This window comes from Bubalus kerabau, chromosome 11, assembly GCF_029407905.1.
Source record: "Bubalus kerabau isolate K-KA32 ecotype Philippines breed swamp buffalo chromosome 11, PCC_UOA_SB_1v2, whole genome shotgun sequence".
NCBI lineage: Eukaryota > Metazoa > Chordata > Mammalia > Artiodactyla > Bovidae > Bubalus > Bubalus kerabau.
Genome location: NC_073634.1, coordinates 4,703,645 through 4,727,443, shown reverse-complemented (window position 1 = coordinate 4,727,443; position 23,799 = coordinate 4,703,645). Strand labels below are relative to the sequence as shown.

Below are 23,799 nucleotides of genomic sequence, written 5' to 3'. Positions count from 1 at the left end.
ACACGTAGAGAGACGTGGAGAAGGCTGCTCGCCGAAATGCACTAACCATGGTTATCTTTGATGAGTTGTTTTTACTTTACCAGGGCTTCCCTGGTGGCTCAGACGGTAAAGCATCTGCCCACAATCGGGAGACCCGGGTTCGATTGCTGGGTCGGGAAGATCCCCTGGAGAAGGAAATGGCAGCCCACTCCAGTATTCTTGTCTGGAAAATCCCATGGACAGAAGAGCCTGGTAGGTTACGGTCCACGGGGTCGCAAAGAGTCGGACACGACTGAGAGACTTCACTTTCACTTTTCTACTTTACAATGCGCGCATTTACACTGTACTGATGAAAAGCCATTTTAAAAGACCCCACCATAAAACAACCATTCCATACGTCATGATTTTGGATAGAAACAGAATCACTGTCTTTTCTCAAGAGCATGTAGAGAGTTTTAGGGTAATCCACACAATAAACAGTGACAAGAACTCATTATTGCGGACACCCTGTAAACAAGAACCACCGGCCACAAGCTGCTATGAATTCCGTTTTTGCATTTCAGTTACCTACCACGTGCCTGCTCTGTGCCAGGCACTGGAGATTCAGATATCACGGTTCCCAGTCCCTCCTCCACCAGGTGCTGGTGGCCCGGGGGTATGTGACAACATATACAAATAGAAGAACTGAGGTGCCACATGGCTGTTTTCATGAAGAGCATGGGACCACAGAGAGGAAGTGACCCACTGGTTGGGAGAAGTTGAGGAAGGGCCTCCCAGAGGGTGTAAAGCTTGAGTTGAGGGGGAACAACCAGAAGAGGCGGACGGTGGCAAATGCAGTGCCCAGCATGCCTACTAAGGGCCTGGGCCACCTGCCCTTCTCACTGCAGGCCAGCCTCATTGCAAGAACTTGACTCTGGCATTAAAAAGCAGTCTAGCGTCCTGGATTCATTTTCTCTTGCATGTAACCAAGTGCCACAAACTCAGGGGCTTAAACGAACATCCATGTATTAGCGCAGTCTGTGGTCAGAAGTCCAGGAAAGCATGGCTGGATTCTATGCTCTGAGTCTCAAGCCACTGAAACAAAGTTGGTGTGTTCTTTCCTGGAGATTCTGGGCAGAATTCCCATTCAGGCTCATTTAAGTTGATGGCAGATTCGGTTCCCTGTAGCTCCCCTTCATCTTCAGGACAGCAGCATTCCCACCAGGCACACTGAGTCCTTCCAGGACCATCATCTCTTACCTGCCCTTCTGCGTTTCTCCTCTGCTTCTAAGGGCTCCTGTGATTGCACCGAGTGACTTTAGATAATCCAGGACAATCTGTATTTTAAGATCAACTGATTAGTAACAGTACTGTGAAGTCTTTTTAGAGCATTTGTCCTCAAACTTTTTGGCACCAGGGACCAATTTCATGGAAGACAACTCTTCCACAGATGGGGTGGTGGGATGGTTTGGGGACACATTTATTGCGACTTCATTTCTATTATTATTACATCAACTCCATTTCAGATCATCAGGCACGAGATCTGGAAAGTTGGGGACTCCTGCTTTAGAGCAGTAAAGTAAGAGATTCACAGTCCTAGGGATTAGGATCTGGAATCTTGGGATGGGTGGGTGATAATTCTGCCCACCACAGTACCCTACCTGGACCTTGGCATCCATCAGTACCAAGCACAGAGTAGTCCTGATGAGCCCAGAGGAACACTGTGCCTCTTGTTAGGTGACCAGGGTGAGTCCCTGCCCTGCCAGGCTTATTCCTTCTTTGAGAAGTATTAGTGAATTTCATGGGCTTTCCTGGTGGCTCAGTGGTAAAGAATCCACCTGCCAACGCAGGAGAGAGGGATTTGATCACTGGTCCGGGAAGAGTCCCCTGGAGAAGGAAATGGCAACCCACTCCAGTATTCTTGGAGAACCCCATAGACAGAGGAGCCTGGCAGGCTACAGTCCATGGGGTCACAAAGAGTCAGACAGGACTGAGCAACTAACACTTTCACTTTTCAGTGAAGTTCATTGGTGCGGGAGCCCAGCACTGCCTGCCCTACAAGCAAAACAAAACAAAACCATGTAAACATTCATTATTATTATTTTAAAATTCATTCCAACATGAAAAAAAATCAGGAATAGTCTCATGAAAATCTAATCTGCTTTCTTTCCAAATTCAGAGGCTCTGAATTTGGAAATCTGGCCCAAGTTCCTGGCCAGGCTGACACTGGGGTGCACCAGGGAAGGGAGGAAGGTTCGCACACCGCTTCTCAGAGGTATCTGCCCCAGGAGGCCCTTCTCTGGGTCCACACCCAGCTCTCCAGGGGGTTCCACTCGGAAGGAAACATAATTTACCGGGCAGCTGCCAGTGGCAGCAACTGAATACAGTGTCTCCTTTAATTCTCGCAACAACCCTGGGAGGAAGGTCTTGTTACTATTTTATTGATACAGAAAGCTAAGCGCAATCACACGCCCAGGGCGCACGGCTGGGACCCTTCGCCAGCTTGGCCTCTAACCTCCGCACTGCCCCTGGGATCCGCTCAGCCCCCAGCGTCCCGCCCCCTACCGCCCCAGCCCCGGACGAGACCGCGTCCCCGCCCCCGGCTCCGGCACTACTCCGGGGGCAGGGCGGGAAGGGGCCAGAGCCGGGGACCCGCCGCGCCCGCCGCCAATCCTCCACCCGTGGGGCTCCGCCGCAGTCACGCGAAGGGCCGTGCGGAGCGCGCCAAGCCCGGGCCTCCAGCAGCCCGAGGGCTGAGTCCGCTGCCCGGGGCCTGGGTCGGCCCCATCCCCACCCCGCGCGTCGCCGCCGCGATGCCCGGGAACAGCCGAGCCGCGGGGACCCATCACTCGCGCCCGTCGTCCTCCGAGGAGCCGCCCGACCTGGAGGTAAGGGCGCCCCGAGGGCTGGTGGCTGCGCGCGGACGGCAGCCCCCCAGCCCCGCGTCCGCGGTCCTCGGGACTCCTGGGTGGAGAGCGACCCCGAGCCCAGCCAGTACCAGCCGCTGGGAACGAGGGCTCCGGGGTGGAGATGCGGCTGCAGAGCCCCTCCGCCCCCGGGCTTCTTCGGTCCTCTGGGTCCTCTGGGTGCTCGGGTGCGGGAGGCGCACCGTCGCTGGAGCGCAGAGGCGCCGTGCCCCTGGCCTCAGCCCCGCGCGTTCGGGTCGTTACTGGAGTTGTCAAGCCCGTACCCGGAGGCCGGGGCCAAGCTGGGATCGGCGCTCCGGCTGCGTGTTGGGGGTCCTGTCTCCGTGTGGCGCGCCCCCGGGTCTGGGTGGCCCGTGCCCGCCGCACGGAGCTCCATGGCGGCAGGAAGCCAAGCGAGGGTCCCGCCGCAAGGGGAAAGCCTGGGAGGCTGGAGGATGTGGGGCGGGGAGCGCTGCTGTCGCCCTGGCTTTTCGGATCCCTGCGGCCGGGCAGACGCGCTGCGCAGTCGCTCAGCTCTGCTTTCACCCAGACCGCCTGAGCTTGGGAAGGCTGGGAACTGGAAAGAGTTCTTCTAGGGCTGTTTCCTTTCCCTGAACAAGAACTCAGTGGAGAGGCAGGCAGGGCGCCAATGGAAAGAGCCTCGGCTCTGAGTCAGGAAATTTTAGATGTGAATGACAAGACTCTGAAAGTCTCTGGTTTCCCATTTTGTAAGGGTGGCGGTGATAAATCACACCCGTCTGGAGAAGACGGTGTCGGTGAGGCCCAGGGCACCTTGCTTGGCACACAGAGGCGTTTCCTTTACTCCTGCAGGTGTGTGGGAGGTGATAGGTGTTTTAGTCCTTTGTCTCCTTGAGTGTATGGAGAAGTCTTCCCCTTCCTCCCTGCTTCAGCTATGTGGCCCCTGCAACTTGCTCAGGATGGTCCGAGGGGCAGGCTTCTGGGTGGGGTTAAATGCCCTGTTCTCCCAGTGCTCCCTGGCCTACTGGCCTCCCAAAGGGGCTTGGCAACTTCCAACAGGCAGATTCTACCATGTCCCCTGTCCCTTAAAGGATTAAGCAGAGAAAAGCAGGTCAAGGAGGAAGAGAAGGAAAAGGATTCTTGGTCCCTGGCTCCAACCCAACCCAGGTCTTGCTCTCCTCATTCAGCAAACTGATGACGCTGATGGTGAGCACCAGTCTTCTGCGGCAGGAAAATCTTTTGAGACTGTCAGGTGTCTCACTGTGTGTTTAAAGCTTCTTTGTCAAAATTAAAGAATGTAAAAAAGTAACTGCAGGCCTCTAGAAATGCCAGGAGGGCTGAAAACAGCCCAGAGTCCCGGCTGAGTCCTGAGTGAGACATAAGCTTAATGCATGCCTGCAGGGGTCGGCCTGGGAGCAGGCAGAGCGGATGAAGAGCCTGGTACCAACAGGTCACTGTCAGCAGAACTCTAGTTTCTGAGATAACAGTATCGACTAAGTCATTAAACTGCAGCTCAGTCCTCAGACACTTTGTACCAGTCTGACCTGGTTAACCTTTTTAAAAGTTAGTTTGGGGTCACTTAATAAGAAACTGCCTAGTCACCTGAAATGCATTTCTGTCCTCTCCTTTGAAGCAGTTTTTTAGAACCCTTTTCTGCCTGGTGTTGCTTTTGGCTGCCAAGCCAGGCTTCAGCAATATGTGAACTGTGAACTTCCAGATGTTCAAGCTGGTTTTAGAAAAGGCAGAGGAACCAGAGATCAAATTGCCAACATCTGCTGGATCACTGAAAAAGCAAGCAAGTTCCAGAAAAACATCTATGTCTGCTTTATTGACTATGCCAAAGCCTTTGACTGTGTGGATCACAATAAACTGTGGAAAATTCTTCAAGAGATGGGAATACCAGACCACCTGACCTGCCTCTTGAGAAACCTATATACAGGCCAGGAAGCAACAGTTAGAACTGGACATGGAACAACAGACTGGCTCCAAATAGGAAAAGGAGTAGTATGTCAAGGCTGTATATTGTCACCCTGCTTATTTAACTTACATGCAGAGTACATCATGAGAAACGCTGGGCTGGAAGAAGCACAAACTGGAATCAAGATTGCTGGGAGAAATATCAATAACCTCAGATATGCAGATGACACCACCCTTATGGCAGAAAATGAAGAGGAACTAAAAAGCCTCTTGATGAAAGTGAAAGAGGAGAGTGAAAAAGTTGGCTTAAAGCTCAACATTCAGAAAACTAAGATCATGGCATCTGGTCCCATCACTTCATGGGAAATAGATGGGGCAACAGTGGAAACAGTGTCAGACTTTATTTTGGGGGGGCTCCAAGATCACTGCAGATGGTGATTGCAGCCATGAAATTAAAAGACGCTCGGAAGGAAAGTTATCTATGACCAACCTAGATAGCATATTCAAAAGCAGAGACATTACTTTGCCAACAAAGGTCCAGCTAGTCAAGGCTATGGTTTTTCCAGTGGTCATGTATGGATGTGAGAGTTGGACTGTGAAGAAAGCTGAGCACCGAAGAATTGATGCTTTTAAACTGTGGTGTTGGGGACGACTCTTGAGAGTCCCTTGGACTGCAAGGAGATCCAACCAGTCCATTCTGAAGGAAATCAGTCCTGGGTGTTCACTGGAAGGACTGATGCTAAAGCTGAATCTCCAATACTTTGGCCACCTGATGCGAAGAGTTGACTCATTGGAAAAGACCCTGATGCTGGGAGGGATTGGGGGCAGGAGGAGAAGGGGACGACAGAGGATGAGATGGCCGGATGGCATCACCAATGACACATAAATTTGGGTGAAATCCGGGAGTTGGTGATGGACAGGGAGGCCTGGCTTGCTGCGATTCATGGGGTCGCAAAGAGTCGGACATGACTGAGCGACCGAACTGAGATGGCAAGCCATTCTGGTGCTTTGACCAATACTTTCAGTTTTGAAATAGAAATAATCCGATGCAAGTGATTCTCAGTCTTACTGTTGGGCAGAATTACCCGGGAGTTTTTAGAAATGTATCTCGGTTTGGTGGGAGATGGGATGGAGGTTCAAGGGGTAGGGGACATCTGTATACCTATGCCTGATCCATGTGGATAGATGACAGAAACCAACACAATATTGTAAAGCAATCACCCTCCAATTAAAAATAAATTAATTAAAAAAAGAAATTATCTGGGTTTAAACTCTACCTTGAGATTCTGATTTAATTGACCTGGGTGTGGCCTGGGCAATAGTAATTTTTTCTCCTGATTTTGGCTACACCTTGCAGAATGCAGGATCTTCCCAACCAGGGATCAAACCCACACCCTGTGTATTGGAAGACTGGAGTCTTAACCAGTGGACCACCAGAGAAGTCCCAGCAACAGTAATTTTAAAGCTACTAAGTATCAAAAGGGCAGCCAAGGCTGAGAACAGTCCTAGGTTGTCCTTGTGCCTCTGTGTGATTACCTCTTGATACTTCGTGTGCTTCTTTTTTTAATGTTCTTCTTAAACCTGTTCATCCGACTCTTAGCTCACCCTGTCTGGGGGCTCTTGGTTCACTGGTGTTCCCTTATAGCAATTTTCAGAGAGGTTCCTTGCAGGAGGAAAGGGCAGTGACCAGGAGGGCTTGGGAAGGTGTTCATTAAATCTGGTAGAGATCAACTCATGCATGTGTCTGCAGTCCTGTCTCGTTCTGCACGACCCCACAGGCTGCAGCCCGCCAGGCTCCTCTGTCCATGGGATTCTCCAGGCAAGAACACTGGAGTGGGTTGCCATTTCCTCCTCCAGGGGAACTTCCCGACCTAAGGACTGAATGTGCATTTCTTGGGTCCTGAACTGGCAGGCAAATTTTTTACCGCTGCATCACCTGGGAAACCCTAAATCAGGTGTGGTCACAAGCTGAAATGTCCACAGGGCCCAGGGAGCAACATAAAAGTAGTGACCTGGATGGGAACAATCCAGCTGGGGAGGGGACTGGGGCTTGTGACCCGGAGGGCACGTCCTCTGGACAGTTAGGACCATAGCTACCCACGTCCAGCTGGTTGTGCCACGTGGGCTATCAATTGCAGAAATGGCCACACACTCCATCTTGGATCTATTCCCCCTCTGCAATGGGCCTTTGCAACCCCTCACATCAGGAGGTGGAGTCTGTTTCTCCAACCCTTGAGACCACTGGCCATGAAACTTGCTCTGGCCAGTGGGAGGTTGGCAGATGTGATGCAAGCAGAGGTATGAAAATTACTTGAGCGTTGGTGTGTGTTCTCCAGATGCTTCTGGGGACTCAGCGACCACGTAGGAAAGGGCCCTGGCCAGCCTGCTGCATGGTGCACATAGCCGAGATGTGTGAGCGCAGCTGGTTCCAGACCATCTAGCCCCAGATGACCACAGAGACCAGCTAAGTAGGCCCTGACTGGAAGGACTGCCTGGCTAACCCACAAAATTGGGGAAAATACTAAGCGTTCCTTCAGGTGACCAAGTATCAGGGCGGGTTGCAAAAACTTACTGCAGTACAACCCAACATGGCCAGATGTTGTGATCTTTTGAAGAGAAACCAGAAGTTCACATTTTTGTGTTGGCTCCAGTTTTGTAAAAAATTTGAATCAGTAGCCAGCATCCAGAAAGCACTCTCTAGGCCAAACAAAACATATCTTCAGGCTGCCCTTGGCCCTTAGGCTGTTGCTTTCTGCACGGAGGCACACGATTTGTTTATACCCACACCAAGTGGTCACTGATATTCTCACCCTTCGTGCCCAGGCTGCTGTGCCTAGGTTAGCCTCAGAAGCCATTTCTTTGTATGGAACACTCACCATACACTTTGAAAGCATCCCTTGGCTGTCTTCCCACATGGAAATGGAAGCTGCTGGTGTTGGCAGTCCTCAAGGAGAAAGTGAAATTTGAGATGGGTCCCCATGGAGGAGAGTGGAAAGGATATTCCTGGCTTTAGGCATGCAAGGGATCAGGCGTGGGTGTGGAGCTGGGAGTGGGATAGTCAGTCCATCAGTTTGGGCCAGAGAAGGGGATTCCTGTAGGGAAAGTGAGGGAGCCAAGGCAGAAGGGAGAGGCCCTAAGGGCTAAGCCGGGGAGTTGACGTTTGATTCTGTGGGCACACCAGGCAGTGTTGTTGACTGAAGGTTTGAGTGAGGTGCATAGGGAAGCAATGATCTGCTGTATTCTGGACATCAGAGTGCCCTATGGGAGGAGAGAAGGAAGGCAGAGAGAGAGACAGAGAGAGGGGATAGTGTTTCTAATGACACGGGAAAACAGACAAGGAGAAGCACTTTGCTTGAAATTTATGGTAACTTCTCTTTACCTTAAGTTTTATAAATTTTCTTCTATATCGAAATAAGACATATTGGCTTTTTTCTCTCTTTGAATTTTTTTTTTGATGTGAACCATTTTTAAAGTCTTTATTGAACTTGTTGGGGCTTCCCTGGTGGCTCAGTGGTAAACCACCCACCTGCCATTGCAGGAGACTGGGTTTGCTCTCTTGTCAGGAATATCCTCTGGAGAAGGAAATGGCAACCTGCTCCATTATTCTTGCTTGGGAAATCCCATGGACAGAGAAGTCTGGTGGGCTACAGTCCTTGGGGTCACAGAAGAGTCAGACTCCTGACTTAGATTTAGCAACTAAACAACAGCATTTAACTTGTTACAATATTGTTTCTGCTTTTATGTTTTGTTTTCTTTGGCTGTGAGGCATGTGGGAATCCTAGCTCCCCAAGAAGGAATCAAACCTGCAACCCCTGCATTGGAAGGTGAAGTCTCAGCCAATAGACTGCCAGGAAGATCCCTTGGCATTTCTCAAAGCACGTTTATCAACAGCTTCGGTTTTATCAGGGTTTCTGAACTTAAAGGTATCTGGAGCTTCCAGTTGTTCATTCCACCGGAATTTCTGGACTCCATCTCCCCCTCCCTCCTGGACACCCTCCTCCCTCTTGCCCTGAGGGATTTAAATTATTCATCTTCCTCAGAATGAAGGCTTACAAAGTGGGCAGGGTAGGAGGAGAAAATGTAAAACTCTTACACATGTTTTTAAGTCTTGGGGAGTGGAAAGGAAATGTCATGGCTTTGAGAAAAGGGAAGAAAAAAAAAATCAAGAGAAGTCAATTATTGTCCAAGTGCCATGAAAATACAAAACCTATGAGAAACAGTAGTAAAATGGCCATATTTAGACCAGTGATGTTTTGATCTTGACTGCACATTGGAATCCCCTGGCCGCTTTAAAAGTTCAGCGCTGGGTCCCACCTCCCAGAGAACGATGTAATTGGTCTGGGCTGGAAGATCTTTACAAGCAAACTCTCTGAAGGTGATTATATTGTGCCTGGGAGGTGAGATCTATCGTCCAGGCAGTCAGCGGTGTCTCCCCTAGACTGGGGCTACTGTTTTGAGATATGAAGCCGCTTTTCAGCTTGTCTGGAGGAATGCCTGATATCCAGTCTTCACCATTTTCACAGCAGACATGGGCACGCATACGTGCTAAGTTGGCTCAATTGTTTCCAACTCTTTGCAACCCTATGGACTCTAGTCCACTAGGTTCCTCTGTCCCTGGGATTCTCCAGGCAGGAATACTGAAGTGGGTTTCCATGCCTTCCTGCAGGAGATCTTCCCGACCCAGGGGTTGAACCCAAATCTCTTATGTCTCCTGCATTGGCAGGTGGGTTCTTTACCATGAATGCCACCTGGGTAGTGATTCCCATGTAAACTTGAAAAGTATATGCAGTTTTGGAATGGCATATCTAACATAAGCCACATTCTTGGGTTGGATGAAAAGTCATTCATTTTACAAGGAGGATACAAATGGGCTTAATACAGGTGAGAATGTTCATGTACCATAACTCTGCCTGTTGAGAGTACTTCTTCCCAAGCACAAATGGGCAGAAGTCATATACACATGGGATGGAGGGAAGGAAGACAAGAAAAACCAGAGGACAGAGCAGATGGAATCCTAAGAAGAGATAGGTGTCAGAAACGGAATAGCCATTTAGAATGGGAAAGCTTTGGAACATTAATGTAAGTTAGCTGTTATGAAAGTGTAAGCGTATTTAAAAATGACAGGCATGAGTTTGGCTGGCAAGGGGTCATTTGGATGGGGTGCCACGATGCTTACATATTCAATGCAGGGAGTCTGGGTGGGGTCTGAGGGAGGTAGCCCCAGGGCCCAATTGCCTGAGAAATTACTTTGGCCACTTGATATGAAGAGCCAACTCATTAGAAAAGACCCTGATGCTGGGAAGAATTGAGGGCAGGAGAAGAAGTGGACGTCAGAGGATGAGATAGTTGGATGGCATCACCGACTCAGTGGACATGAGTTTGCACAAATTCCAGGAGATGGTGAAGGACAGGGAAGCCTGGCGTGCTGCAGTCCATGGGGTTGCAGAGTGTTGGACAGACTGAGTGACCGAACAGCAGCAATGTTTTTTTTTTTTTTTTCCATTCTCCACCTGGAAGCTGTGTGGATGATTGCCCTCAAATTAGTAGCTGTCAAACTGTTTATATTTGTGGACAAAGGGTTGCCCTGGGACTGGAAAGATTTTTCTTGTATGTGTGTGTGTGGCCGAGTTGTGTGGCATGTGGGATCGTAGTTCCCTGACCAGTGATCTCTAGAGAACTAACCTGAACAGTGAAAGTGTAGAGTCTTAACACTGGGCCACGAGGGAGTTCCCTCATCATTTTAAAAAAAATTAATTAATTAATTTGCAATGGGTCTGAGTTGTGGCACACAGGATCTTTAGTTGTGACATGCAAACTCTTAGTTGCTGCATGTAGAATCTAGTTCCCTGACCAGGGATCAACCCCGGTCTCCTGCATTGGGAGCACATGGTCTTAGCCACTGGTCCATCAGGGAAGTCCCTCCCTCATCATATTTAAAAATCTCTTAATGTCTTTAAGAGATTTCACTTTAAATATTTTCTTTAAAAAAACTTTGGTATCAGAATTCTTTGCTGTCCCAGTGTGATCTTTTAGGAGCTGAATGGAATTTTCTTAAAATTAATGTGTTCATTAAAAAAAAAATCAACGTTTGCTGATGCCAGCTATTTTAAAACTAAAATATTATAGCTGCCTAAGCATGTCCTGGGGAACTCTAGTGTTCCTGAAGGTTCAAGATATTCCACAGAACAATAATTGATATTAGGTTTTCTGCTGCTGCTGCTGCTAAGTCGCTTCAGTCGTGTCCAGCTCTGTGTGACCCCATAGACGGAAGCCCGCCAGGCTCTGCTGTCCCTGGGATTCTCCAGGCAAGAACACTGGAGTGGGTTGCCATTTCCTTCTCCAATGCATGAAAGTGAAAAGTGAAAGTGAAGTCGCTCAGTAAGTGTCTGACTCTTCGTGACCCCATGGACTACAGCCTACCAGGCTCCTCCATCGATGGGATTTTCCAGGCAAGAGTACTGGAGTGGGGTGCCATTGCCTTCTGCGAGGTTTTCTACTAAAATATTTTTTAACTGCATAAAAGAAAATATGTAGTAATTGTTTAACACATTTATATGATGTTTCTTAGGCTTTAATGACCTGTCTTTAAGACCCCTGAGACCCCTGAGAATGCATGTGAATCAGTAGATGTTATATTCTTATAGCAGTTAATTCACCTGTGAGATTATTGTTCCACATCAAATTTTAATCCAAATGTTTTTTGTTGTTGGGGGGGGGAGGGCAATTTTTAACAACTTCATTGAACTATAATTAATATGCACCAAACCATACATATTTAAAGTCTATAGTTTGAGTCTTGGTGTATGAATGTGCTCAGACGCTATCATGTCCAACTCTTTGTGAACCCATATTGCGAAGCCGCCAGACTCCTCTGTCCATGGGAGTCTCCAGGCAAGAATACTGGAGTGGGTTGGCATGCTGTCCTCCAGGGGATCTTCCTGACCCAGGGACTGAACCTTCATCTCGTAGGTCTCCTACATTGGCAGGCGGGTTCTTTATTACTAGGGCCACCTGGGAAGCCCAATATGAACGTAGAAATATACCATTTAAGCACATGTATTAATAGATCTATGTGGCTTCCCTGGTGGCTCAGACAGTAAAGAATCTGTTGTATTACCCAGGTGGTTTTCATCTCCTGAGAGCCTGTATTTGAATTCCCGAAAGCTAAGCAGGCTTCTCACTGCCCAGAAAGCACCTGGAGGCGACCAAGCGGCAGCGTTAATGCCGGCTCCTCCCTGCGCTGGTGGGGGCAACGTGGGGGTGGGGGAGAGGAGAAGAGGGCTTTCCTTTCGCACTCAGTACTTACAAACAGAAAACCTAAGTGTCCCTTCTGGCTCTGACTTGTTCTCCCCTTCCTTTCTCCCACTGAGGACCAGGAGCTTCTCCTGGCAGCTGCCTATGTCTCGGACGCCCAGTACAACAGAAACGTTCCGTTTGAGACATCCCCTCAGGCCATCAGGTAATTCAAGTGTTCAACTGTCAACACGTGAAACAGTGTTAAACCTAGAGTCACCTGTCCTTTAGCACTTCATATTCTTGAAGTTGAACCCAAACTAAAGTCACTGTATCAGCTAATATTTGGAGCAATATTTGGGGTATGGCGCATAGCGTCCGGCAAACCCCAGTGGTGGTGTTCTTCCACGTTTTAAGAGCACGGTCCTCACAGGTAGGGAAGTGCTCAGCACACATGCTAAGGTCAGATAACCAAGTGACACCCGGGGCAGGGGAGAAGACATCCGCGTGGGAAACGTGGCGTCTTTCTCGCCTGGTTGTCCTCTTAGAGCTTCCCACGTGATAAGAAGACTTGTTCTTTTACTTTCGATTGCCTTTTGATGGGACTCATATATTTGTTCTTTTCATGACAATTCAGCTTTTTCTCCCTACCCCCCTAAAGGTTGAACTAAAACCAAAGATTCAGCTCAGAATAAGAAAAAAAAAAATCTTACCATCAGGACTGAGGTGTCAGTACCTCCATAGGCAGCAGCGGATACCTCATGCCTGGATGCCTCTTGCCTGGATGCCGTCTGGCAGGTTTGGGGGATACCCCCTACAGGAAGAGAACCGTGTGCCCCAGGATCTCTCTGAGGTCCACCATGCCGAGATGGGCTGATAGCCATTATAAATCAGTTAGGCCCCTGCGCCATGTAATATTAATAATAGGTCACTGACTGAGGGCTTGCTCTGTGTCAGCCCTCCAAAAGGACATCTCAGGGTCCCCAACACCCCACCAGGAGGGTATTCATCCTAGCTTGAGACTGTTAAGAGAATGCACTTTGAGAGCTGGTGACTTTTTTGCTGTGAACATTTTGTAGTGTGAACTCAGTCAAACGCTATCCCTCACTCCTTAGGGTTGAAAGGAGAGCAGTCAGAGCCTGGACTTTGTAGTTTATCTCCCATTCCTCCTCTTCGAATGGGGCATGGGGTAGCTGTTTAACTTCTGCTTCTCGCTTATAACTTCCTCTGTTCTTCTCCGCTCCAGACTTTACCACTTCTATAACCACTGGACGATGCGGGCAGCCACCTACTTCTTCATTTGGGTCGACCTTGCGCTTGCCCTCTTTGAGGAACCAGCCGTGTTCCCGCTCCCTTTCTTGGTAAGCTCTCAGCGCAGAATGGCTAATCAGACTTTGTCATAGATGAATTCAGTCGCATTTTTCCCCTCAGATTTTCAGTACGTATGAATTTGGTTTCATTTTTCTTTCTGGGGGAGGGCTTGGAAGAATTCTGCCTACTCCCCGAGCTGGTGCTTTTCCTCACTAGACATTGGAAACAAAGTGGCGGTTTTGGGTCTTCTATGCCTTCAGTGCAGCTCAGTCACTCAGTCGTGTCCGACTCTTTGCGACCCCATGAATCGCAGTTCGCCAGGCCTCCCTGTCCATCACCAACTCCCGGAGTTCACTGACACTCACGTCCATCGAGTCGGTGATGCCATCCAGCCATCTCATCCTCTGTCGTCCCCTTCTCCTCCTGCCCCCAATCCCTCCCAGCATCAGAGTCTTTTCCAATGAGTCAACTCTTCGCATGAGGTGGCCAAAGTACTGGAGTTTCAGCTTTAGCATCATTCCTTCCAAAGAAATCCCAGGGCTGATCTCCTTTAGAATGACAAGGGCACATTGCACAGACAAGTGATGTTTGAAGGCATGTTTACTTAATGTTGAGTAGACAATGTAAGCATATAGTGTAATATGTGTCTTGTACTTGCCACACTTCCAGCTTTTTTCATAGTCATAAGTCATTATTTATAGGTGCTTTGAAGTAAAGCATCAGATTACCGAGCTACTGCAGATGGGTTCCAAGTAATAAATTGATGACCTACCCACATTAATTCCCGACTGACACTGCTCTCGCCTCTCAGTGTACGTGTGACAGAGACTGTATGACTTGCAAAGCCTAAAATATTTACCGTCTGGTCCTTTGACAGACAACGTTCATTTGACCCTTGCTTTAAAGAATAAGTTTTTCCTGCCTCCCATGAGTCTGCGGGTGACTGGCTCAACTGGGCAGATTTTTCTCTTGGCTGGGTAGTGGGTCTGGTGGGCAGCTGGGGGCTCACGGGGCTGGAGTGCCCCTGCTCTCTGCTCTGCTCTCTCTCGGCCTCTCCCCGTGGCTCAGGCTTCTCCCTATGAATAGGAGTCTAAGAAGGAGCTGCATCCTAACATGCAAGCACCATCAACCTCTGCTCACACCATACTTGCCAAAGCCCAGGTGCCCAGAGCCCATCACATGCCCGAGCCCTGAGTTAGCAGGGGAGGACCCTGCACAGGGAGGTAAAAAATCAGAGTTGTGTTTGTTGGGTGCCATCAAAGTTGGCAATCTTCCATGGGTGCTTCCAAGGTTGGTGGTATCCATTTGATGAGGATGTCACAATTAATGACATCTCTGGGCAGAAAACTTTTAGCCCAGTGTCTGTCAAAACAAACACCAAACCTGAAGAAGCAGAGCTGTGCGTTCACAGACGCGAACAGAGCTGGTCCCCGGCCCCCGCCGCCCGGCGCTGGATGAGGTGCGCTCCCGAGGATCTCTTCTCAGCCCCTTGGCTCTCTTCTGTGTCCCCACCCTGCTGTTTATTATTGCTCACACACAGCTTGGGCTTGGCTATCTGTTCAGCCAGTGTTTGCACTTCATGTCTCTAAAGTCAGATTACGGGGGATGGGTGGGGAGGAGGGGACGACAGAGGATGAGATGGCTGGATGGCATCACTGATTCAATGGACAGGAGTTAGAGCAAACTCTGGAGATAGTGGAGGACAGGGAAGCCTGGCATGCTGCAGTCTGTGGGGTCACGACTTAGCGACTGAACAACAGCAGCATTACCAAGAAAATCTCATCTTGAACCAGGGTGTCCTGGAATGCCCCAGGCCCTTTTGTAAGCCTGGTCTTGACAGTAAGTCTCTATAGCCCCTCAAGGATGAACAGGCTGAGAGCTAGAAAGTTTGAAGGGGCTGCAGCCCTTATCCGAGCCCAGGGCTCATGAAGGCTGGGGTCAGGGGTGGAGAAATTGTGCCACCTGCTGCTTTCAGGGCCCAGAGCCAGCCCCTTCCTCCTTCCCTTGAGAAATTCATTCCCTCCACCCTCACTGAGCTCTTCTCTCCCCACTGATGGAGAGAAGTACTCCTGTTAGGGAGGATTTACTGTCTCCTGGCAACCGCGGGCAAAGTATTAATATGAGTTGCACTCACAGACTGCAAATGCTAGCTGCCTGTGGGAGTTTGGAATTGATACCCGTAGCTCAAGGAGGAGATGGTCAGGACATCGAGGTGGGTCTGGTAGCATCCAGCCAAATCCGGGCAGCAGGGTGGGAGGGCAGCGATCTAAGGAATGATCTGGCATTTCAAAACACATCTCTGGAGCGTTATTATTAGAGACACTGAACTTCTAGATGTCTATTCTGAGTATGAACACGAGGAATTTGAGAGCATAGCAGATGCCCGTTTCTGCCAATCCCTGAGCCCCACTTTTCTGAGGAACGCCTTCTGGGGGTCCTCTGCATGCTGATTTACGCCCCTCCCCGCCCCTTCCAGGAAACCCTGTCAGCTGGGTCATGGGATTTGTGGTTGAGAGGCAGGTTTCGTTTTAAGAGAAAGAAAACATTCCAACCAGCTAAGAATTTTGCTGTAACTTTCAGTAATATTAAGCCGTGTTAGTTGCTCAGTTGTGTCCAACTCTTTGTGACCCCATGAACTGTACCCTCCAGGTTCCTTGTCCGTGGAATTCTTCAGGCAAGAGTACTGGAGTGGGTTGCCATTGCCTCCACCAGGGGGCCTTCCTGACCCAGGGACTGAACCTGCGTCTTCTGCATTGCAGGCAGATTCTTTACCATCTGAGCCACCAGGGAAGCCCAAGTAAAACTGAGGGACATTGCTCAGCTCACAGGGTGGTGTCAGGGAGTAAGAGAGAATTGAGCCATAGCTCTGTTTTTTTTTGCCACAGGTTACCTCGATAGCAGAAGTGCTCTGTCTAACTGCCTTCTTTGGGAGACTGGTTCACTTTGCGAAAGTCACTCCTCAGAAGGTCTTCTGGAAGGATACAAAAAACATCTGCGTCATGGTAACCATAGTGGTGAGTGCTCGTTACAGTGCCTTCCAGAGGCTGTGGTCAAAGGCAGAAAGTATGAAAAGACTTGGTAGGTTTGAGTGGGTTCAGGAAAATGACGGATGCTGGGAGAGCAAGCACCAGCGGCATAACCGCCACAAAACCACAAGGGAAGTGCAAATTGGGCAAAATGTGACGATGTGAGTGTTTTAATGTTTCAAGGGCACTTCCAAATTAAAGGAAAAAGAAACAGAAACTACAGTTTTAAAAAATGTGCTGCAAGGCAGCCTCAGAACAGAGTGCTAGTTCCAAGTCTGGCATATATCCTTCCATTCCTTTTCCCCTGAATTGCATTTACACGTATGAACATGATTGTCTTGTTCCCTGCTGTATATTCATACTTAAGTTCAGGAACATAGTACCTATATTATATATACCTATAGATAGTATATCTGTATGAATGCTGCTCAGTCATTGCGATTGAAAGATTAATGTATTATTTGACTATTTCTTAGCTTTTTCATAGTTCAGTATAGCATAAAGACCAAATAGATGTTTTGATTTTTTTTAAATAAAAATGTTCAACTTTTCTATGAAAAATATGTGCTGAAAACTGGTGATGGCATCTCCTGAAAGAGGAAGTAAATACCAGCAGATAAGAAAAAATGTTTAACTTGACTAATTAAGAAATATATGTGGGAGGGCATGGTTCTTGAGGGGCTAGCCTACTGTGTTCCCCCTTTTCCTGGAAAAGAAATAAAGCCACTCTTTATACCCCCCCATAAAATAACTGTACATGAAAGCAACAATAAAAGACCGTGCATTTGCCTGTAAAACAATCATAGCAAGATTGAAAACATTTCAGTCCTTTCATCCCTTCAATCTTGTCATCCTTTACTCGAGGGAAGAATCAGTTGTTTTTTCTGGAAGGCTGGTTAGCTATTCCTTTGGAAAAGCCTTTTGTGTGCAAGTGCTTGCTCCCATATTTCCATTCCCTGCAAGAAGGATGTGTTCAAAGATTTATCCACAAGATTGGTCATGGCTGAGCTGTTCTTAGTATTGAAAAATTGGAAACAACTGGATTTCCTGACAATCGGTTCAGTTCAGTTCACTCAGTTGTGTCCGATTCTTTTTGACCCCATGGACTGCAGCACGCCAGGCCTCGCTGTCCATCACCAACTCCCCGAGCTTGCACAAACTCATGTCCATTGAGTCAGTGATGCCGTCCAACCATCTCATCCTCTGTTGGCCTCTTTTCTTCCTGCCTTCAATCTTTCCCAGCATCAGGGTCTTTTCTAAGGAGTCAGTTCTTTGCATCAGGTGGCCAAAGTATTGGAGCTTCAGCATCAGTCCTTCCACTGAATATTCAGGGTTGATTTCCTTTAAGATTAAGTCGTTTGATCTCCTTGCAGTCCAAGGGACTCTCAAGAATCTTCTTCAACACCACAGTTCAAAGGCATCAATTCTTCGGCACTCATCTTTGTTTATGGTCCAACTCTCTCATCCATACATGACTACTGGAAAGACCATAGCTTTGACTTGATGGACCTTTGTTGGTAAAGTAATGTTTCTGCTTTTTAATATGCTGTCTGGGTTTATGACAAACCCAGGAGCAAATGTCTTTTAATTTCATGGCTGCAGTCACCATCTGCAGTGATTTTGGAGCCTAAGAAAATAAAGTCTGTCACTGTTTCCATTGTTTCTCCATCTATTTCCCACGAAGTGATGGGACCAGATGCCATGATCTTAGTTTTTTGAAGGTTGAGTTTTAAGCCAACTTTTTCACTCTCCTCTTTCACTTTCATCAAGAGGCTTTTCAGTTCCTCTTCACTTTCTGCCATAAGGGTGGTATCATCTGCATATCTGAGGTTATTGATATTTCTCCCTGCAGTCTTGGTTCCAACTTGTGCTTCATCCAGCCTGGCATTTCACATGATGTACTCTGCATATAAGTTAAATAACCAGGGTGACAATATACAGCCTCGACGTACTCCTTTCCCAATTTGGAACCAGTCCATTGGTTCTAACTGTTGCTTCTTGACCTGCATACAGATTTTTCAGAAGGCAGGTAAGGTGGTCTGGTATGAAGTAGAAGTAGGTGTTTTTCTGGAACTCTTTTGCTTTTTCGATGAGCCAACGGATATTGGCAATTTGATCTCTGGTTCCTCTGCCTTTTCTAAATCCAGCTTGAACATATGGAAGTTCCCGATTCATGTTCTGTTGGAGCCTGGGTTGGAGAATTTTCAGCATTACTTTGATCACATGTGAGATGAGTGCAATTGTGCAGTAGTTTGAGCATTCTTTGACATTGCCTTTCTTTGGGATTGGAATGAAAACTGACCTTTTCCAGTCCTGTGGCCACTGCTGAGTTTTCCAAATTTGCTGGCAAATTGAGTGCAGCACTTTTACAGCATTATCTTTTAGGATTTGAAATAGCTCAACTGGAATTCCATCACCTCCAGTAGCTTTGTTCAGAGTGATGCTTCCTAAGGCCCCCTTGACTTTGCAGTTCAGTCTGGCTCTAGGTGAGTGATCACACTGTTGTGGTTATCTGGGTCATTAAGATCTTTTTTGTATAATTCTTCTGTGTATTCTGCCATCTCTTTCTTAATATTTTCTGCTTCTATTAGGTCTATCCATACAGTTTCTGTCCTTTATTGTGCCCATCTTTGCATGAAATGTTCCCTTGGTATCCCTAATTTTCTTGAAGAGATCTCTAGTCTTTCCCATTCTATTGTTTTACTTTATTTCTTTGCATTGTTCACTGAGGAAGGCTTTCTTATCTCTCCTTGCTATTCTTTGGAACTCTTCATTCAGATGGATATATCTTTCCTTTTCTCCTTTGCCTTTTGCTTCTCTTCTTTTCCTGACAATAGGAGATACATAAAATACGGTACATCCACATCTGTTAAAATGGCCTTATATGCACTTATGTGTCTGTGATCAAGGAGAGACTGCTTCTTGTTTATTAGGTCAAAAGAGCAGGTTACAGTATAGTTGGAACACATCTTTGTTAAAGGAAAAGAAGAAAGAGTGATAGAGCTTCACAGAATAATCTGGAAGGACCCTAGCTAAGGGGTTATGCCAAGTGAGGCAGGGTGACGTATTCTGAAATGCTGCTGTGATGAGAGTGGTCCCGGGTGGTGATTAGCTGAGGGCACTTTATAATTACCATCTCAGCACAGCAGCCAGCCGGCCTCAACCTAGAGTGTCCACTATCTTTTCTCACCCTTCCTCAATTTGTTTTGACTTCCTTCATACATGTGCTGAACTCCCGAAATACACAGAGTTATCTCTCTGGTCTCATTTTTTTAGAAATATCTTCACTTCTTATTATTAAAAAATGAATACAGTGAATCTGCTACATACAAACCTGCAGCTTGCAGACTTTCAAAGATGTGAGCCTGTGTTCACACGTCCGACCGTGTGAGTGAGGTCATGTGTCTGGTGTACGTTGTCATGCGTGGGCATCTTCTACACGTCGCTGTGCTTTTGTGTACTTTTCTGTACAGGACTGTATAGAGTACATTTGTACGTATCTTTAGTTCAATTCCACGATGTCCATGAGCAATCGTAAAGGCAGCAGGGATGTAACTGGTGCTGCTGTACTTTTCAAGGTACTGTACTCTAGGATTAAAAAGGTTTTTTTTTTTTAAATTTTTTGTGTTTGTTTTATGTAAAGTGTATTTTATGTGAAAAGTATTATAAACCTTTACAACTGTAAAGCTGTTGTTGTTTAGTCACTAAATCATGTCTGACTCTTTTTCAACCCCATGGACTGTAGCCCGCCAGGCTCCTCTGTCCATGGAATTCTCCAGGCAAGAATACTGGAGTAGGGTGCCATTTCCTTCTCCAGGGGATCTTCCCAACCCAGGGATGGAACCTGCATCTCCTGCATTGCAGGCAGATTCTTTACCTCTGAGCCACCAAGGAAGCCCCATTACAGTAAAATATTATAAAGTACTATGTATAATTGGGTACCTAGGCTAACTTTGTTGGACTTACAAACATGCTCTTGGAACATAACACATTCATATATGAGTGTCTTACTGTAAAAGAACTCTCGATCTGAGATGGGACTTATGACGACATCTTCAGTTCAGTCCATAACACAGTATTGCCTGACACAGGAAGGTGGAGGATGAGATGGATGGGAAAACTTAAAAAAAAAAAAGAAAAGAATTGGAAAAGCATGTACGACTTTCATTAGCTGCATGACCCCCTCCTGGGACAGGGTCGGAAGTCCATCCTCATCTCCTAAGACTTCCAGCACGGAGCCTTGACTATGATGGACACGTGGGCACTTTTCAAGCCCAAGTCCGACCCAGTCACCATGCTCCCTTCTTTAGAGCATCCCGAATCCCACCAAGAAAAGCCAAAGTCAGTGTCGGAGGCTCTGTGTCCCTCCCGCCGGAGGTCCTCCTGTCCTAAACCTGCACGGCCATCCCTCCCACGCCACCTCCTCAGAGCCCCACCCCGCACACCCTCAGCCCCTGTCTCATCCAGGTTTCCTCCAGAGAGCTCTGAGCGCTTTCTCTCTCTAGAGCTAGAACAATGTCTTGCATGGAAGAGACACTCCTCAGAGGTGTATGGAGTAAACTGGATGAGGGTGTAGAGTGCCCCGTCCAGGTCTGTCCTGCATCTATAACCAAAAAAGGTCTCACTTCTTCACCTCCATCACCCTTACTTGAAAGACTTTCTGGGCTCCCCAGGCTCTGGGAATAAGACTTATCTTTGTAGCCTGATCCTCAAATTCACCTGCCCTCGGTCTGAGGTCTTATCACTTCCTGCTCCCCTCTGCCCCCACTGCCAGGAATCCCTGCTTCCTGAGCATCCCTTTGCTGTGTCTGCCTGCCACAGCTCTTGACTGCTCAGAGTTGTGTGCTTTTAAAGCTTTTATTTGCTTTAAGATTACATCAAAGGGGACTTCCCTGACGGTCCAGTGGTTAAGAATCTGCCTGCCAATGCAGGGGACCCAGGTTCGATCACTGGTCCGGGAAGATTCCACATAAGGTGGGGCAACTAAATCCACGTGCTTCAGCTACTGAAGCCTGCACGCCCTAGAGCCTGTGCTCTGCAACTAGAGAAGCCACTGCAGTGAGAAGCCCCTGCACCACGATTAGAGAGCAGCCCTTGCTCGCTGCAACTAGAGAAAGCCTGAGCACGGCAATGAAGACCCTGTGCAGCCAAAAATTTAAGAATTAATTAACAACAACAGCAAAAGATTGCATCAGGGAGTGCTTCCTCCAGGAAGCCTCCCCAGATACCGTGACCCTGGGTGAGCTGTCCATCCACCCCTGCTGCCCTGGAATAACCCCTCTGACTCCCTCCAGGTGGTGCCCCGTGCAGCGGCCAGCTCCAGCCTCTTTCTGAGTCTGTGTTTTCTCTCCCACTGTGATAGAGCTTTCTCAGTCCTCGGTGCCTTGCCTCCGAGGTAGATTATTCTTTTTTAACTTATATTTTTCTAAACTGCTCTGGGTCCTTCTTCCTTTGTCCATCCTCAGGATCACAGACTGACCTTAATAAGGATTGATAAGAATTTTCTGTAATCTGCATATTTTTATCCCATTGTGCGTGTGCATGCTCCGTCTTGTCCAGTTCTTTGCGACCCCGTGGACTGTAGACCAGTAGACTTCAGATTCTCCAGGCAAAGTTGCTGGAGCAGGTTGCCATTTCTTACTCCAGGGGATCTTCCCAACCCAGGGATCGAACCTGCGTCTCTTGCATCTCCCGCATTGGCAGGCAGGTTCTTTATCACTGGTGCCGCCTGGGAACTAGGCTAGAAACCTGCCTCATATGTGGAACTGAAGAAAAGTGCCACATGGTGTGGACGCACGTGGTAGGTAGTGCTGGTAACTGCCGAGGCTCTGTTACCAAGCCTCCTGGGTCCAGTCCCAGGCCTGCCCCTCTTGCTGGCTGTGTGACTGGGGCCTCATGATCTCCCTGTCTGTATGTCAAACATTTCCATCCAGGAGTGGTAGCCTCTGCAGGGGCGTGGGATAGTCTATGGAAAGCTTATTAGAGGCCATGGCACATAGTGAACTCTCAGATGACAGCCGCTGTTAATGTTCTGTTATGAAACTGGATTATGCTGTTTATGAATGTGGTTCTTTTCCCATGATATGTCATGGCCTTCCTCCTGGGTCAGTGAGCATGCGTCCGTATGGCACTTCCTCAGTCCTCTAGCAGTACTGACATCTCCGCCCCATGTCTGTCACAGCTGACCTTGATTGATCTGGTCATCTATGGGTCCCTGGAAGCTGTTAACATCCGCGGAGTTCGATGGTCAAGGGCCTTGAGGCCAGTCTTCCTCATTAACTTCCCTGAAAGTCGTCAGGTAAGGATATGATTTAGGATACACAAGAGGGTTTTTTTTTTTTTTTTTTACTGAAGTGTAGTTGAATTACAGAGTTGTGTTAATTATTGCTGTACAATAAAGTGACTTAGTTATACATTTGTATGTACATTCTTTTTCATGTTCTTTTCCATCATGGGTAGGCTGTGAGCACAGTTACCACGGGGTATTGAGTACAATTCCGTATGCTATACAGTAGGACCTTGTTGTTTATCCATTCTCTGCACACCAGTTTGCCTTCCCTGGTGGTTCAGTGGTAAAGAATCCTCCTGCCAATGCAGGAGACGTGGGTTAGATCCCTGGTTCGGGAAGATCCCTTGGAAAAGGAAATGGCAAGCCACTCCAACATTCTTGCCTGGGAAATCCCTTGAACAGAGGAGCCTGGCGGGCTACTGTCCATGGGGTTGCAAGAGTCAGATACGACTTAGCGACTAAAACAACGTATCCCAGTCTGCATCTGCTAAGGAAGCGGGGGTTTTTGTTTTAGCAGAGAATTAGCTGATTGTGTGTAAATGAAACGAAATTTTGTTGTCACAGATCCGAAGGACTTTCCGAAGCATCCGGAACACTCTGCCTGACATCCTCTACGTGTTCCTCTTGTTCCTCTTCAGTATGATGATTTTCTCCCTCATGGCCTTGAAGCTTTTCGGGGATAGGTGAGCAGGCTGCTCTGGAGGTTTCTGCCGGAGAACTCTCCCATGTGTGTGTTCAGCCTGCCGGTGGCAGAGTTGGTCACCAGTGGCTGTCTTCCCCGTTCAGACACTCCAGGAGGGCTCCGGCAAGGGGAAAAGGGTGTCAGAAACCACAACTTCATTTATGTCTGCGGGGTTTTTTTCACTCTGTCGCTGATTCCTCTTTAGGGATCTCAGGACGGTGGAAGGGTCGCCGTACTTCACCAACATCCTGGACATAGCGTTTGAGCTCTACGTGCTGGTCACCACTGCAAACAGCCCTGACGTCATGTGCGTGAGTCACCAGTTCACATCCACTGACATCTGTTCTGTAACAGACTCCACTTTCTTAAAAGCAACTGTAAGAGAAAAAAATGGCTTTTCTGTTTATTCATATTTGTTGTAAAATTTTTATACAGTTTTTTGTTTGTTTTTTTTTTGGCCACACCATGAGGCATGCAGAGTCTTAGTTCTCCCACCAG

At 47.9% G+C, this 23,799-nt stretch overlaps 1 protein-coding gene across 1 annotated transcript in view; it reads left to right on the top strand.

Annotated features, from left to right (window-relative positions):
* Window positions 1-2,587: 2,587 nt before the first annotated feature.
* Window positions 2,588-23,799, top strand: part of LOC129622728 (two pore channel protein 2-like) — a 52,835-nt gene continuing 31,623 nt past the window's right edge. The window contains exons 1-7 of the mRNA XM_055539305.1: window positions 2,588-2,846; window positions 12,131-12,219; window positions 13,240-13,354; window positions 16,190-16,318; window positions 22,512-22,628; window positions 23,184-23,302; window positions 23,507-23,608. Coding sequence (XP_055395280.1) covers window positions 2,772-2,846; window positions 12,131-12,219; window positions 13,240-13,354; window positions 16,190-16,318; window positions 22,512-22,628; window positions 23,184-23,302; window positions 23,507-23,608 — 746 coding nt within the window. The 5' untranslated portion in view covers window positions 2,588-2,771. The remainder of the gene's footprint in view (window positions 2,847-12,130; window positions 12,220-13,239; window positions 13,355-16,189; window positions 16,319-22,511; window positions 22,629-23,183; window positions 23,303-23,506; window positions 23,609-23,799) is intronic.